The 16,925-nt window shown below is 40.3% G+C and overlaps 2 protein-coding genes across 2 annotated transcripts in view; one reads left to right on the forward strand and one right to left on the reverse strand.

Moving 5' to 3' along the window:
* Window positions 1–764: 764 nt before the first annotated feature.
* On the forward strand, window positions 765–6,503 carry LOC103154383 (PQ-loop repeat-containing protein 3-like). The gene is made up of 7 exons (XM_007575649.2): window positions 765–1,049; window positions 2,493–2,575; window positions 3,200–3,269; window positions 3,374–3,431; window positions 3,790–3,910; window positions 4,702–4,743; window positions 6,025–6,503. The coding sequence occupies exons 1-7, from the start codon at window positions 904–906 to the stop codon at window positions 6,126–6,128; spliced, it is 624 nt and encodes a 207-aa protein (XP_007575711.1). The 5' UTR covers window positions 765–903; the 3' UTR covers window positions 6,129–6,503.
* A 580-nt stretch (window positions 6,504–7,083) lies between these two features.
* Window positions 7,084–16,925, reverse strand: part of LOC103155428 (rho-associated protein kinase 2-like) — a 47,405-nt gene continuing 37,563 nt past the window's right edge. Inside the window, exons 32-49 of the mRNA XM_016663244.1 lie at window positions 16,812–16,918; window positions 16,436–16,595; window positions 15,512–15,672; window positions 15,224–15,408; window positions 15,073–15,142; window positions 14,421–14,524; window positions 14,144–14,330; window positions 13,975–14,068; window positions 13,800–13,894; window positions 13,518–13,709; window positions 13,278–13,446; window positions 12,541–12,611; window positions 12,372–12,460; window positions 12,162–12,240; window positions 11,799–12,066; window positions 11,487–11,700; window positions 9,564–9,694; window positions 7,084–8,542 (exon numbers count right to left, since the gene is read on the reverse strand). Of these exons, the coding sequence (XP_016518730.1) occupies window positions 9,619–9,694; window positions 11,487–11,700; window positions 11,799–12,066; window positions 12,162–12,240; window positions 12,372–12,460; window positions 12,541–12,611; window positions 13,278–13,446; window positions 13,518–13,709; window positions 13,800–13,894; window positions 13,975–14,068; window positions 14,144–14,330; window positions 14,421–14,524; window positions 15,073–15,142; window positions 15,224–15,408; window positions 15,512–15,672; window positions 16,436–16,595; window positions 16,812–16,918 (2,321 nt within the window). The 3' untranslated portion in view covers window positions 7,084–8,542; window positions 9,564–9,618. The remainder of the gene's footprint in view (window positions 8,543–9,563; window positions 9,695–11,486; window positions 11,701–11,798; window positions 12,067–12,161; window positions 12,241–12,371; window positions 12,461–12,540; window positions 12,612–13,277; window positions 13,447–13,517; window positions 13,710–13,799; window positions 13,895–13,974; window positions 14,069–14,143; window positions 14,331–14,420; window positions 14,525–15,072; window positions 15,143–15,223; window positions 15,409–15,511; window positions 15,673–16,435; window positions 16,596–16,811; window positions 16,919–16,925) is intronic.

The raw sequence follows: 16,925 nt of genomic DNA on the forward strand, positions 1-16,925 counted from the left end.
ACTGCCAGATCTATCCAGGACCTCAAGGAAACGAGCAAAAAGTGGCTGTCAACCCTTAAACCATCAAAGACATTGGATTTCACATTAGATAGATAGATAGATAGATAGATAGATAGATAGATAGATAGATAGATAGATAGATAGATAGATAGATAGATAGATAGATAGATAGATAGATANATAGATAGATAGATAGATAGATAGATAGATAGATAGATAGATAGATAGATAGATAGATAGATAGATAGATAGATAGATAGATAGATAGATAGATGGATGTAACAATATTCGATAGAGTGATAAATTAGTAGAATAGTCTTTTACAACAGCGCTAACTGAGACCATTTTAAAGTGTAATTATAACATTATATGGCAGGGCTCTTCAACTCCATTCTTTGAGGGCCAGTTTCCTGCCACTTTTAGATGCGTCTCTATTAAATTCCAAAATGAACCTGCGTTCAGTATTTACTAGGTTTTAAATACTGTGGTTGTTTCTGAGCCAATCATCTTTCAGACTATGTATGCGGAAATGAGAAACGATGCCACCACCGGCTGACAGGAAACTGTCATATTTATACCATATCAACGGATGTCAAGCGCATTTTTTCAGATTAAAAGCATTTGTTCATTTATTTAATCACTTAATATATATACACATTATTTTCATTGAACTATATTTAGATAATTTGTATTTTATAAATAGGTTTTGATGATTCCTGGTGACAGTAGTTTAGCGAGCGTACACAAATTAATTTCTACTATTATTTTGAAAATATACACCGGATTTCCGATCAGAGTCAAAGTACCTTAACAGTGTTTGCGTCACATCGGCATCTGGAAGCTAGTGTTATTTATAAAAAAAAAACTAAATAAAAAGATTAAAATAAAATTTAAAGATCCACCATGCAGTCCGACACTCTGCTGCACATCGCCAACTTCAGCACGCTGTTCCTCTGCATGGTGCTGAAGTTCCCGCAGATCTTCGTGTTGATGAGAGCCAAACGTTCAACAGGGATCAGCCTCAACAGTCTGCTGCTGGAGCTCATTGGGTAGGTGGACTCTGCAGGACTTTATGATGCACTTTTATCATAAACTCCTGGTAAAAGTGATTCGTAGCTGTTAGAGGAAGATGAATGGTGACGGAGGTGAGGAAGGGCTCAGCTTTGATGTGTTGTCTTCCTGTTTCTATATGTGTGCATGTGCTTAAAAAGAATAGGAAGTATATTTGTGCTGTCTAGTTCGTTTAAATGCGTGTGAAAGTTGATTGTAAGTCAAATAAAACTCTGTTTTTCCACTCAGTGAGATTCCAGTGTAATGATAATGTTCGTAAAGCGGACAGAACTGGACCTGTTTATATGAATCAGTGCGCCGACGGCTCTCACAAACTGCCCTCTGTTGGATTTGTGGGGATAAACATCAGACTCACTGTCTAAAGCAGAATAATACGCCTATGTCCTGATTACAGCTGCTCAGAATGTTTTTGCTGATAAAGAAACCTTATCAGCTTCAAACACTCAGCATCCATCTGGAAAATGAGCCGAGGTTAAGACTATGAAGACCCAGAAAGGCTGCAAACAGTTTGAAATATAAATGTGGAAATGCAGGGCTGTTTTTAACCATTCACAACCAACCTACACGCACAACACAGAAATCTGCGGAAGCGTATACACTCTTCATAGATACAATGATTGCAATGATCATAGACCCACACAAATTCAATGGATGCACCGTTTCCAAAAGTTCTTAATAAAACTCTGAAAAATGTGATATGAATATTCAAGCCTCCTTACTCAGCTTAGCACTTAAAACAAAATGCATGCCACACTTTTCAGATTTTCACCGAAAAACTAATTCAACCTCCTTTCCTTCCACTTCACAGTTGAGCACCTCTTTGTATTGCTCCGTCACAGTAAATACCAATAAAACACATTGAAGTTTGAAGCTGTAAAACGACAAAATGTGAGAAAGTTTACAGGGTTGTGGATAATTTTGCCAGGTGCTGTGCGTTTTTGAAGTTCTCTACAGTAAAATCACCGTCATTGTTGTTGTAAAGGAAGACTTGCAGAAGAATCTTAGACAACAGATTAAAGATCTTTTCAAGCAGTCTAATAAGCAGTACACGATGCCTGGAAGAAAACATTTTTAAATATATAAAAAGTTTTTAATAACACAATGGTTTAATGATATTTGTTCTGACTGAAATCATCAGGAAGTATGTGATGTGGTCAGGAGGTTCTCAGGGAAATTGTTGTTTTTCTTTCTCAACTCAGGATTTCAGATTCCTCTTCCACTCTGAACTCAAGATTTACCTCACGTCCAGGAAATCAGTACAACTCTAAACATTCTAGATATTTTTCAAGTACCTGTACATGTAAACACTTATACAAAAATGCTTGATGGGACTCATACTTACACAGTTGGGGGGAAGATGGACTAAATAGATAAAAGCTTAATTGATTACATTAAATAATCTGACATTTTATTCTTTTTAGGTTCATAGTTTTTGTAACGTACCAGATGTACTACAACTACCCACCCCCAACGTACCTGGAGTATCCCATCCTCATTGCTCAAGGTTTGTAACAAATAGTGTAACTTAAGTATTTTATTGGCTGAAAGGGTTGTTTGATATTCTCATTCTTATTGTAATTAGGTATATTTATGAATTGAATGTAATCAAGAATAACAGTGTTGACATTGATGTTAAGTTTCATACATTGTGAATAGAGTTATAAAGCATGAATATTACTTTGAAAATCTTTTAACTGGCCAAAACTTTCACACAATCGCTTGTACACGCATTAGAACGGTTTTTTGAGGCTAACATTACCCTGAAATATTATAGAATGTATTTGAATTCATATTACTAAGCCAAAAATTAAATAACATCTACCATTTCTGCTTAGAAAAATCCAGCCAGAAATAACCTGGACCTTGTTGAGTTTGACGTTACTCTTCAACTGACTCAGGAACATTTTTTAAACTATTTTTGTGGGGGTTTAGGCCTGCAGGTAAAATGTTCAACCTGTGTAGATGAGAGAAAACTTGCAGGAACTTCAAACCAGGAAACTTTTAAATATGTAACATTTAGAAGAATCTGAATAGCTTGTGAATCAGCAGTACGCCAGTGGCCCTTGAAATGAAGATGGAACCTCGCCGGAAGTGGTGTACGTTTATAACCTGCTCTGTGTCCCGTCAGATGTCATCCTTCTCCTCTTGATTCTTTACTACAACGGCAGCCTGCGGCAGAGCCTGGTGTACGCCTTGCTGTATCCTTACCCTCTCTGACAGTGACAGCTGTGAAACTGCTTGGTGTTGAAGGAAATCAATGATCCCCCCGGCAGCATCTTGTGCCTTAACAGATCGTGCTCAGGTTGGTCGGAGGCTGGAGGCTCCTCACGGTGGAGAGGTGGATCATAGATCTGGCCATGGTAATGCATCATTTTCAAATGAGCCGCACATTGTCCCACAGTAAAGAGTTGGCACGTCATCAGTCAGGAGTAATGATGTGGAGGGCTGAGAGGAGACTCACCCAGAGCTCATTTCTCTCTCTCACTGAAACACATCAAGGTCTGCTTGGTAAATGGGATGAACATGTCTGTAGGCATTTTGCATTTAAATAGATGAAGCAGCAATTCTTCCACTTCAAGTTTAAAATGTTAGACAGCAACAGAAAGTAACTTTTGTTTTGTTTTGTTTTTCTTTTACTGTGTGGCATCCAGCTCACCTGCAGTGTTCAATCCGTCATGTTATAAACGTGTAATATGTGACCTGCGCTGTCCTCTCCAGAGCCTGTGCACGTTCATCAGTGCAGCCAGTAAGTTGGCCCAGCTGCAGTGCATGTGGAGCTCCAAGGATGCCGGACAGGTTAGCGCCCTCTCCTGGGGCATGGCTACCTACACGTGTATGGGTGAGTGTGTGAGGGAGCGTCTTTTCCAGTGGCTGTCGGGGTAAAGAGGGCTGCCAAACTAAAAAATTTAACTAGGACTGCACAATACATTGCAAAATAATAATAATAGGAAAAGCATAAAACATTTTGCCAATGCCGGTACATGTCACAGGTTGTTTTCCTCATTTAGAAAATCGGGATTCTTTTAAATAATTCCTAATGGACATGCGTTATTGATATTGTTGAACATTGAATCTCCCTCTTAATTAATGACGTTACCCATAGTCATGAGTTGTTTTTTTATATATATATATAAAAAAGGTTTTTTAGACATCTGAAAGGATTTTAAACAAACATCATAATCCAGTATTCATTGTTTTTTTTTTAAATGACATCATCATTAACCACCTCTGATTGGTTCCTCAAAATAAGTTAGGAGAATCCCATCCCATTTTCCCCCCAACCGTCTCCTGGTTATATTGGGATACAAACAATGAGGTAAAATACCCCACATAGAAGCAGTAAACCCAAACAGGTAAATTATAAGATTAAATAAACTAACCAAAGTCTGATTTCCGCATTTTAATTGCAGTCTCTCATTTCCGACTTAACAAATTTAATTAGCTTCAACAGCTCATCAGTTCTAACTAATTCTGCCACTTAAATCACTTTCATGTCATGAATATGGATAATCCCCCTTCAGTTTGCTACGCGTTCAGCAAATCAGCAATTCAACACGTCATTAATTAAACATGAGAGAGTGCGGTTGGATAATGTGCATGTCATTAACTCCGCTTCCTCTTTTGTTCCAGCGCGGATTTACACCACGTCGGTGACGACCGGAGACATGCAGGGTAAGCCAGCGTGAAATGGCACACGGCAGAAACATTTTGTTTTGTTCTCTAAACGCCTCCCACTGTAGCAGTAGTGTGGAAGCGTGGTGCACTCTGGGAGTCAAACCTCATAAAAAGGCAGTTCTGGACGTCTCCATGTTTAATGAAGGCAAGAGAGATTTAGAAGAGAAAAAATAGAGTTCATTAGTACCTGAACTCTTGGATTTTTGACTTCAATGTTTAGTCTCAAATGTTCTCATCTTCAAACTAAAGTGCTGTTTCGCATTGACTTATATTTTACAAATTTTAACACACAAAAAAGGTCTTTACAATTATTTCCCAAGAATAAATCTTGGTGGACAGCATGCATGAAAAGTATTTAAGCTGTATTGCCATTTTAAAAGATGAAAATAATCATGTCATCTTGAGCTTCAAGTTGGTTAGATTTTCTCTGGGACTTTGTTAGGAAGTCATGAATCATTAATAGATTACCAGCAGCAGATAACACTGACCGTCTTTTGCCAATTATTCGGTCTGCAAGAGAGAACAATACTTTCAGTAGATAAAAGGAACGTTGAACAAAATGGCATAAGAAGCTCAGTTCTGTCCCTCTGTGCTTTAAGTACGTCTAATGATCATGCTGAACTTGGAAATGTGTGCAGCCTTCAGGAAATTAAGTGAGGGAAGGAGCTGCATTGTGTCGAACATACATTTACATATTGTTGATTTTGTAATGCTAAGAGATGCATGAAGCTGAACTACAATGTATTGTCTTTGTTTTATGATAAAAGACATGAAAACTGACCAAGATATCTGGAAATTTCAGTCTGCAAATGTGTAGAAATTTTAAGTGAAAAACGTATTAAAATCCTGTCTTGTTTAGCGTCGTTTCCCATTTTAGAAAAAAAATTAACTGAAAAAAATTGAATTTTGATCAGTGCCAGAAAAATTGTATATTGAACCAAGGAATTGAATAGAGAAACAAAGGTTAAAGAAAGTGAGAAGATGCTCAACAATGCCATCTTCTAAGATTATATTTTCCAAGAATAAATCTTTATCTATTGTTCAAAAACATATAACCAGAAAGGGTATTTAAAAAAAATGAAGCTAAAAATAATTAAAAACTAAATTTCAATGCTGGTTTGGAATGGTGTTCCTGCAAAACATCTTAAAATGCAAGCATATAGCTCCTTATCAGACAGCCAGCAACCACGTTTTGATTTCTAAAGCCAGCTGATAGCTACAAATCGGTTTAAATTAAAGGTAATCCTGGTTTGTAAATCACCTTCTTGTTTCTCGCAGTTCTGGTGCGGTTTGTGGCGATGACTCTGCTCAACTTCTGGGTGCTGCTCACTGTGATCTATTACCAACGAAGAAGAAGCAGCAGCTCCAAGAAAGATGACTAATCTAGTGGTTTCTTCTTCAACGCTTACTGGGTCACCACAGGCACAAGAAATACGGAAACAATCTAAGGGTAACTGTTACTACTGCTAAAAAGAAAGTACACCCCGTTTCATTTCTAGTTTTTACTTAAGAGGATTTCATAAATGTTCTGAAATTTTTTTCAAGGTACTAAAGTAGTTTAAACGTAATCTTGAATGTAAAAAAAAAAAAACAAAAACAAAAAACAGATGCGACTGTTAGTGTCTTTAATCCTCACAGATTACTGTAAAAAATGAGTTTGACTAAAGTTTACCTGCAGGAGGTCGCTGAGTTACTTTGAATTGATCAGAGAAACAAACAGTATCAGAAATACAATGTGCTTAAACAGGCAAGGTTTAGAAAACAAAACAAAAAAAAACTTAGACATAAAATGCTAATTAATTGTAGGTTTGATTTGTCAGTAACTCATGAAAGTATTTGACTCCAAGTTATTTCTTGTATTATTTCTTGTATTTCTACAAGTTATTATAGAAATAACTTGTAGAAGTTATTTCTACAAAGAGGTAGGAAATGAGTCAGATGATTTGACCTGCAGCCATTCTACATCTGAGCTCACTTTTGAATAATTTTACAACCTAATCAATTACAGATCTTTATTATTATTATTTATATAAAGAATTGAAAGAGGGTGTATTTTTTTTTAAATAATTATGTTTTACCAAACATTCCAATAACAATGCTTTGTCCCAGTATTTTTTAGTACATTTCTCCTGAATCTACTTTTATTTTTTTTAAATTCCATTTTTAAACATTAGTGAGGATTTTTCTGTCAATGAAAATGACAGTTTGCAAATATCCAAAATCTTCCAACTCGGGATGATAAATACTGTGTTTTTAATAACTTTTGTACTTTATATGAAGTTTTTTCTGTAACGCCTAAATAAACCAAAACATTTGACAAACATTTTTATATTGTGATTTCACTGAAATTCTTTAAAGCGTTTATTTTTTATTTTTTTTGACATTTAAAAAACATGTGAAACCAAAGGGCACATCCATGTCTTTATTTCTATAAGAAGTTAATATAATCATCATCATTCTAGCTGTTTGGTAGCAAACATGCAATCTGGATGTAAAGGCCCTTAAATACAAAGTGGACAAGGCTGTATAAATAATATAATGTGCACAGTATGGCATGTAAAATATATACTGTAGATATTTATATGTATAAAACATGCTTCGTGGTTAAAGGAGAGCTGTTGGAACACAAAACACAAAATTCCACAAAACACACACAGTTTGCTCTCCAGGCGCCTGTACGAGCCACATTCACACGACGACGTGTCCAAACTTGGGAGTTCGGTCACTCTTGACACCAAAACATCGGAACAAACCTTCAGTGGACTAAGTGCTGCTCAGGACGAGGTTTTGCATACCTTCATCGTCACCGCTGCTTTCAAAAAACAACCTGGAAGGGGTGACGGCGCGTGAGAAACATGCAAGTTCACTCCAAAGCAGCTGGCGGTAAAATAAAAAGCTTCAGTCAAGTATATTTGGTAATACGATGCCTGGGTGCCGCCTCTGGTGGAGCACCACCTCTACCTTCAAACGCAAACAAAAGGAGGAAAATATGATCGGTGCATTTAGGTAAACATTATCCCTCGGGTCGGACAGTGCAGGTTTGTTCCTTTTAATGCCTTCAGAGCAGGATGCTGCTCACGTTGTAACGTCTACTGCAGACAAAACGAGTGTTTCAGTGACAGAAATCATAATAAGTCTGAGGCGACCAGAGAATCATTTACTGCAAAATAAGGATTCACTGCGTTCCCCTACTCTGTGACTTTACGTGAACTAACAGCTTGTTGTACCTTAATCGGATCCTGTGACTCACCTGAAACCAGAGCTGTGGAAAGCTAAAAGCTACAATCATTGTGTTGAGAGAACAAGTCATTTGGGAGGGAAAAAAAACAAAAAACTACTGAATCAACCAAGTGTCGTGTTCCCCTTAAAACTCTTTGAACTGTTCACAGTTTCTTTTAGCAGAATGTCTCATTTTTGGCCACTAGAACCTCCAAAGGTGATGTGCAGGAGTTTCCTGCATGTCCCCTCCATCAGACTGTTTCCTGGTGAGAATCATTGAGGTAATTGAATCCCCATCCATCCATGCAGCCTCTCCAAAGAGCTCTTCTGCTTCCTCTGGAAACAGAAGGAGCTACTCCAGAAGCACGACAGACTTTGTTCACAAGCCAACCAGCTCGCAGAAAAGAGCGCAGTCAAGCTCGGTAGCTGTGAAGTGGCTGAAAGGAGCTGAGCGACAAGGAGAGTGGAGAGATTTTCCTCCCAGGATGAAGCAGGAGGCGAATTGACATGGAGTTCCAGATCTGCAGATGGAGCTTCGAAGGAAACACCGCCCCAGAGACCCATCCAGCAGGGTTAACTGGAGGCAAAGAGACAGATGGACAAAAAGTTAAGCGCTGCAAAAACATATGCTAATTTCAACAATAAGGACTTAAGAAGAACTGAAGGCACAAGTTTGAATTTATTGCTTTTTATGCACAACTCTGAACATTTGATAACTCTTTTAGCAGAATTGATTAAAGCTAGTTGGTTTTCTTTCACAGAGTCTGAGGATTGCAGAAATGCATTGTTCGCCTGCCTCTTCCAAGCTAAATCTGGTTCTGATGTTTATTTGAGAACATTCTGAAGACAAAAATCCACAATATATGGAAATCTGTGCTCCCAAGTCTTGCTTTAAAAATCTTTACAGTTGTATGAAGGTAAATCGTTTCAAATAGGAACCAAATGGTTCAAATACATCGTTAAAAGTCCAAAGTGAATACAGCATCCAGACCTTCAAGGCATATTTAAGTGTCTGTTGTGTTGCGTTAATGATGCAAGTATTTATTTTAAGGAACAAACTCTCCCAGAGATTATACGATTCTACATACAGCTCGGGAAAAATTAAGAGACCACTTAAAATTATCAGTTTCCCTGATTTTACTTTTTATAGGCATATGATAGAGTAGAATGAATATTGTTTTTATATTCTATGAACTACTGACAACACGACATCTCCGAATTTCCAAGCAAAAATTTTGTATTTATTTGCAGAAAATGAGAGTGCTTTCAGACCTCAAATAATGCAAAGAAAACAAGTTTATATTCATTTAGAAACAATAATACTAATGTTTTAACTCGGGAGGAATTCAGAAATCAATATTTGGTAGAATAACCATGAGGTTTTCAATGGGGTTCAGTGCAGTGCTCTCTTAATTTTTTCCAGAGCTGTATATTAGAAGACAGAAAGTCATAAACAATCCAGTGACAAGACACCCAGTGACATTGATCCTATCAGGTAAATAGTTTCCCAAACACCACAGAGGAAATTGAACCATGTGTATTCAGCCCCTGCATGTGGCCCGACAGCACCGCTGAGTGACAACAAGACGGACACGTACACAAACGCATCCAGGAACTCGGTCGTTTACACGGAGAACAAGATCAGAGGAGGACTCAGCTGTACCAAGTGCTGCAGGAGTCGACTTGCTTCGTTTTTAACCCATTTGATCTGCGGCTCATGTCATAGGAGCTGAAACATGTTTTTGATCAACAACAAATGTTAGCCCATCAAATTTAGCAAGAAATAACAGAGTACAAATCAGACCAAAAGAGTCCAGTGAAAATAAACTAGGAAGACAGAAATTTAACAAAATACAAGAAGCTAGGGTAGCTAGCTATTTCACAAAAAAACCTGCAAGAAAACAGATAACTAGGTGTATAAAACCTGAAATAGAAAACACAGCAATTACATTAAATACATGGTCCTTCAGACTGAGGATTGTCAAGAGATCTAAAGAATTTTAAAAAAAGCACAGCTTCTGCAAGAAAATCCTCCAGACTCATTTACAGCCGTGAATGTTGGTATCCAGTGTCCAGATTGAAAAAAAAAAACACTTTCAATCTGGACACTTTTGTTTGTGGCCAAATTGAAATAAAATTAATGTAAATAGTTGACTAAATAATCTGGGGTAATTAAATACACTAATCAGTGTTCAGTGGTTCTATAAAAGATCAAACCAAATTCAGTCTATAAGTTAGATTTTTCACTCTGACAGCATAGCGTAACATCTTGAATGTGGACAATTCAAATGCGCCCAATTCTAACATTCACTTAAATTTATCCTTTTTCTGTGGAGAAACTTTTAATAAGTCACTCAAAATCTTGCCATTTTCATAGGGCATGAATACATGTTCTCCTAGCCACTTTTAAAATGGGAAAAACAAGAGAACATACCATTGTGAATGTTATTCTGCATGAATCAGGAAATGATGATAATAAAATAGCATATTAATGAACTCAGAGTAATAATTTAATTTAGAAGAACTGAGACAAACAAGGCTGCACGGTGATCTAGTTCCATCATCCTACGCAGAGTGTGGACGAGTGACATGAAAAAACAAATCTCACTGCAAAAGAACTGAGTGGAGCACTGGAATCATCTGATCCGAGATACAGCTTTTGGAAACGCTTTCCTGGTGGGTCTGCTGTGAAAGCAAAGAATGAATATATAGAAAAGTCCCCCATGCTTATTGCTAAGCCAGGTGGAGGATCAGTGATGATGTGTGTCTGGTTCTCTTCCTATGGCTCTGGGCAGAGTACATAACATCACAACCTCTTTGAAATATCTGGAGAAGTTGAAAATGCGGTTTAACTCTGAAAGTAAATTGAAAGTAGGGACGTGTCCAAATGCAGGGGCTGCACCGTCTGACGGTCGCCTACAACAATGCAACTAAGGCTGACAAAGGCAGCTTTTAGATGCATTTCTGTTCCAACACACCTGATTTAAATGACTAGCTCGTTACCAGAGCTCTACTAAACTTTCTGGCGCTGAAGAGTTGATCAAACCATTTGATCCAGGTGTGTTGGACAAGAATACATGGAAAAGTTGTAGCCCAGTAGCTCTGGAAGACTGGAGTTGGATATCCCTGCAATATCTTTAAATGCAGCCACTGCACTGCAAACACAGCAACACAAACACACACACACACACACACACACACACACACAGTGTTACCATCATCAGAAATGTATGGAGAAACAATCCTCATCAATATCATCCAACGCCCAGAGCCAGTCCTGAAGACTGAACTCCTCCAGTCTGAAAGGGGGACATCAGTTTCTATCATTACCTTTAATATGATGACGTGTAAGAATGCTGTCATGCAGTGGGCGATCCCAGCCGTGCATCGAACAAACATGAACACAGAATCTTCAAGGTTATGTTTTTCACTAAGTTAATGGAAGCAATAAAAAAAAAAACTACTATATTTCATCCTTGGACACTTTCTTGAACTAAAAGAAGAAACCTTTGATTTCATACCTGCTTTTGCTGGTGGGGAGCGGTCGGCTCGGCCTCCTCATGGACTGGCTGGACTGAACCCTCATGGAGGTGCGTGGCGAGGAGCGACCAAAGTGCTCCGGCGGCAGAGGCTTCTTGGGAATCTTCTTCACCAACCGGCTCACCCACTTCTGCTGCTCCTCTTGGGACGTGGCCAGCAGCAGCAGGTTCTTGGCCGTAGACACGTCGTAGTTCACTGGCGGTGGAAAAAGAAACTCGTTTTCATTCACCTGAACCCAAACGGGGGACGGACGGACGATTTGTTCAGTAAAACTATGCAGAAAAGCTTAACACCTTTGCAGGGAGCGATGATCTCCTCCTTCTTGTCCATGTGGTCCTTGTGGCACTTGATGTGGCAGCGCCGGCACTCCAGAGCCGGCGGCGGCTTGAACATGTTCCACAGCGGCTTGGTGCACGCCTCGCAGTTGGTGGGGAAGTGGTAGAGCGTGGGGATGAACTCGTGGCCTTTGTGGCAGATGTAGCTGGACTTCTCGCCGATGGGAAGCGGCTCCACGGGAAACTCCGGCTCCTTTTTGCTCTCGCCTTCGTTGGCATACAGGATCTAGTGGGGACCACAGATGCTGGTTGGCCATTTCCATCCTTTGAAACCACTCAGAAGTTCAAATGGACACATAGTAAAGCAGAGGGAGAACACACCTGGAATATCCTGGGAATCTCCTTGGCTTCAGCGCGGTACACATCCGTCTGAGTGACGGGCCTCACGTGGAAAAGTTTGCTGCAAAGTGGAAATAAACGTTAATTTCTATCTGAAATTAACCTTTATTAACGTTAATAAACGGTTATTTATTAACGTTAATAAATAAACGTAGCCGGGGCTATCGTCAAAAGCCCCGGCGTTAAACTCACTCAATATCGAGAACCATGCAGGGGATGGACTGCTCTCTGTCGTGTTCACTGTTGTAGAAGAGAATCTTCTTACTGCTCACGACAACGTACTGCAACAACAAAATGAACATAAATAACAGCTAAAATCAGGCAGATGCTCTATGGCAGAGCAAATATGGTTCATTCAGACCTTTTTCTCCCATCCAAACTTCTTGGTGTTGTTTCTGACGGGAAGAGAGAGCCAGCCCTCAAGTCTCGACTCTGAGAGAAACAATAACAAATGTTATATATTCAGTTCAGAAACAACACTGGAAAAGGATCCCTTTGGTTCCACGTAACCATGAACTGTCAAATTCAAAACTGGTCAAATAATGTACAGAGCAAGAAAACATCAGTTACCAGAAAATATAAAAAAAGCATTTCCTGAAAGAAAGTGGGGTTAGAAGTTAAGACGAAAACTGAATTTTAGAAAACGTAAAGCTTGTACAACAATGAGGAGCACGTGCATCGCTGTCTGAAGCCTGATGAATCCAACCACTGATTCAACATCAGGTCATAGAGGGCTGAGGTGTTGCCAGACCAGAATAACCTTGATGGGCTTTGGGTCTCCGTTTTAGTGGCAGACAAACTCTAAAATAAGGCATCTTGACCAGAAGAACCAGATATAGAAGAAGCTTATTTCAGCCGCTAGAATCCAGGTTGTTTTCTATCCCACAACCATCAGTGAGGATCAGAAACATGAATAGAGCACTAAATTGAAACCTTTTACCTCGACTCTTCAAAATTCAAATCCCATCCGAGTCCCCCAAAAAGCAGTTTTCTAATCTCATTTGATAAATATGCAACAAAGCACATAAAAATGCCTTCTTTTGTGGTTTTATTTTTAATAAAGCTCTGCAGCTCTGTCCACAAAGGCTGCATCCTTACCTGCGTAAGCGTCATCAGCGTCAACGTCTGGCCCGCTGCTGACGCTGGCAGAGTCCATGGACTGAACGCTAAGCGACTGCAGCAGATTCCTCAACTGCTCAATGTCGCTGTCTTTGCTGTCCAGAGCCATCTGCAGCTCAATGCGCATCTGACTCTCTTCTGCCAGTTGCTGCACACAAGAAAACATGTGTGAAGCCGAAAGGCTGCAGCAGGAGCAATGAGGGGGAAAGCGGCACTTACTGCTTGCGTCTCGTTGATCTCCTTCTGGTATTTGATCATGGTGCTGTTGAGCTTTTCCTTCTCTGACCTCAGCTCCAGCTGCAGCTTCCTGTTCTCCTTCTCCTTTCGCCGCATGTCTGTGTCGTTTCCACGCCGGCTGCCTCCCCCACGGACTTCCTTCCTGTTCATGATCTCCGCCAGTTTATTGACGGCCTGTGGGGGCGGGAGGGGTTACACGAGGTCAGCTCCTCACAGAGGCAGGGGGAGCCGAGGGGACGACCGCGAGGAGCAGCAAACACCGACCTGAGTTTTCAGAGTGCGCTCTGACTGCAGCTGCTTCTCAAACGACTGCTTCATCTGGTTGATCTGCTGCTCCCAATCCTTGGACTTGTCCGACTCTGAAGGATCAAGAAGAAAAAAGTGAGCAGCGATGCGTGCCATACTTGTTCTGATGTTATAAAGTTCTGCGTTTATCGACCTTCAAGTGCTTCCTTGAGTTTGTTGTTCAGTTCCTCCTTTTCGTTGGCCAGATTGGCAACGTCGCTGGTCAGAGTCCTGTTGGCCTCCTCCAGCTGCACACAGGAGGAAACACACTCAGAGCCGTTCTGTAGGTTTAAAACCGGGAGGCGGATGTTTCTGGGACCCACCGAGCCGATGGTGATGTCCTTCTCAGCCAGCTCCTGGCGGTGCCGAGCCATCATCTCCTTCAGCTCCAGCTCCTTCATTATCTTCTCCTTCTCCAGATCAGAGTACTGCTCCTCAGCGATGGAGCGGGCCAGCTGCTCCGAGTCCGCCTTCGTCAGAGTGATCTCCAGCTGCGCCGCCAACGAGTCCCTGGAAGAGATTGAGAAAATTAAACTCAAATCTGCACACTTGAGGGTGAATGGAGGAGTTTTATTTTGGATCTCCAATCAGCAGAATCACCTCTCCTCCTGCAGCTCCTGCAGAGACTGCTGCACCTCCTTGTAGAGTTTAGTTTTCTCCTCACATTCCTCCTTTAGTTCCCGAACCTGAGTCTTGTAAAGAGTCTGGAAAAGAGGCATGCCCAAAACGCAGAATTATGAAAACATGACCAGTAAATGAAGATGCACCAAAAACACTGTCTGGTGACACGAGGTGATCACAGGAAGCTCAGAGGTTTAAGTTACTTAGAAAAAAATGTATTTGCTATGACACATCCTGTCAAGACTGCAAGAAAGGGAGAAAGAGGGAGAGTCAGAGAGCTAAACCTGACTGGATAACAAGAAGGCAAAACAGACTACAACATTCTTTTGACCAGCTAAAGGTCAAAAGTTTTCACATTCAGAAGCTCACTAAGGATTTCTGAAAAAGAAGGAAAGATAAATTGACCAACAAATGGATACAACTTTTATCCATTTTAAACAATAAGTTTAGGAACAAAGTCTGTAGAACAAAAACATCTTTCTTGAATCAAATTCCAGACTGCATAGTAACTCTCTAGTGCACCATAACGTTTGACTCAATTTTGCTCTTCGAAGAATCCTCTCTTAATTTAACAGAGAGGTTTTTATGCAATAAAAACAGATAAACACGCATCATTTGGCCACAAACTCACAGAAAAATACTGCTCAGCCTCCAGCTGGTCCTGTAATTCCTTCATTTGTCCATCTGTGTCCTGTCTTTCTCTGCAGGTGGAAAATCAAACCAAATTACTGACACTGAAGATTGTGACGGCTCGGAGTAAAAAGTAGAGCCGATGAACTGACTTGCGCAACTCCTGGTTCTGTTTCTCCAGGCTGCGTTTTATATCCAGCAGGTGGTTGGTTTCCTGCTTCAGCTGCTTCTCCGAGGTTCTCAGGACGTTCAGCTGCTGGTTCTGGGCCTTCAGGTCGTTCACAGTCAAGTTACGCTTCTGGGTCTCCTGCTCGATCTTAAGCGTCAAGTTCTTCACCTGAACGAAACACGGGCTGCTCTTAAGGACAGTACTTTTAACACCATTACATTTTACCCCCGACAGGTTCAAACTGGGGTTGTTTTCCGATCCAGACGCTCACCTCCTCTGTGAGTCGGTCCTTGTGTCTGCGCAGCTCGTCCAGTTTCTGTAAAGCCTGTTTGTAATCGCAGTCCATCATGCTGCTGTGTTTCTCCAGCTCCAGGATTCGGTTCTCCAGCCGCAGCTTGGCCGCTCGCTCCTCCGCCAGCTTCTGCTCCAGTTCTGCAGAGAAACGTCCAGGAGTGCTTTTCAGTTTTCCGGAAATTAATCTTTGGCTGCAAAAATAATTCAAACTAATAAAGTAGAGCTAATATGGTACAGTGGAGAGGACGATTTAATTACAATGCCAGAACACAAAATCTTACAAAGTATTTTTGATCTAGTTTCTGGGGCAAATGTCTTAGTACACTTGAAATAAGACAAAACTAACTTCCCAGTAAATTTTCAGCACAATATATGAACTTGTTATAAATTAATAATTCCTTAATATTGATGAAATAGTAATGGATATACATGAAATAATATGCAGGTGAAACACGACATTTAGCCTAGTTCTAGTTCAACTGGCAGATTATTTCACTGTACAAAGAAACTACACCAAAACTACTTGGTAAGGTGTCATGTTTTTGCATTGTAATCCATTTTTATTTTTTTTTATTTATTTATTTTTTTTTTTAACCAAATATTGAAAGAAATTCATCTGCAAATTTCAAGCTGTATTTTTTCATTCTGCCCTGAATCCCAGTTATGGATTCTTGCCCAGAATTTCACTTTTGCTTACGTTGTATTAGATTTCCATCTTTACTTGCACTTAATTTCATCCAACTTTCTCTTTTGTTGGACCGTGTTGCAAATAAAGATCAAGTATCTCAGAATCATAAATCTGCCTTTTCTGAAACAGCTTGGTTTGATCTGATTTGAGCGTCCAGGAAAAAGCCTCAAGCGTTGCTTTAAGATCCGACTGACCGTGTAAAGCAGACCTTACCCTTCATGGACTCGGACTTGGCGCCCTCGATGGTCACTTTAATCTTGCTCTTGTCTGCCAGCAGACCTCTGGTGGCTTTATGCGAGGCCTCCTCCTGCTCCAGCTCCTGCTGCAGAACCTTTAGTTTGTAGGTCAGCTCTATCTCTTTGTTGCTCATCTCCTGCACAAAGAAAAACAGGCAGAAGGCGTTCTGATTTGAAAGGAGACACCAAGCACAAAACGGCAACAGGAAAATATATCCGTCTGACAGAAAAGCGAGCAGAAAGACGCGGCGACTCCAACAAAACAGATTTACAGAGGGAAACGCAAAAGCAAAAACTTTCTAAGACTTTGTAATGCTCATATTTAAAGTAGTGGAGAGATGAATTTTGTATACCTTCTCCTGGTCAGTGTATTTCTCCTGAAGCTGCCTCTTCTCAGTCTCAGCTTTGGCCAGAGCCTGTCTCTGCTGGCGAGCTTCTTCCTCCAGCCCAGAAATACGTCCTGCAAC

This window comes from Poecilia formosa, unplaced genomic scaffold (genome assembly GCF_000485575.1).
Source record: "Poecilia formosa unplaced genomic scaffold, Poecilia_formosa-5.1.2 Scaffold8, whole genome shotgun sequence".
Taxonomy (NCBI): domain Eukaryota; kingdom Metazoa; phylum Chordata; class Actinopteri; order Cyprinodontiformes; family Poeciliidae; genus Poecilia; species Poecilia formosa.

Excerpts from the sequence above, each read along its gene's own strand:
- LOC103154383 (XM_007575649.2), top strand. The coding sequence starts at position 904 with ATGCAGTCCGACACTCTGCTGCACATCGCCAACTTCAGCACGCTGTTC. Across the intron at positions 3,432-3,789 it reads GGATCATAGATCTGGCCATG|AGCCTGTGCACGTTCATCAG; the intron begins GTAATGCATCAT and ends TGTCCTCTCCAG. Across the intron at positions 4,744-6,024 it reads GACGACCGGAGACATGCAGG|TTCTGGTGCGGTTTGTGGCG; the intron begins GTAAGCCAGCGT and ends TGTTTCTCGCAG.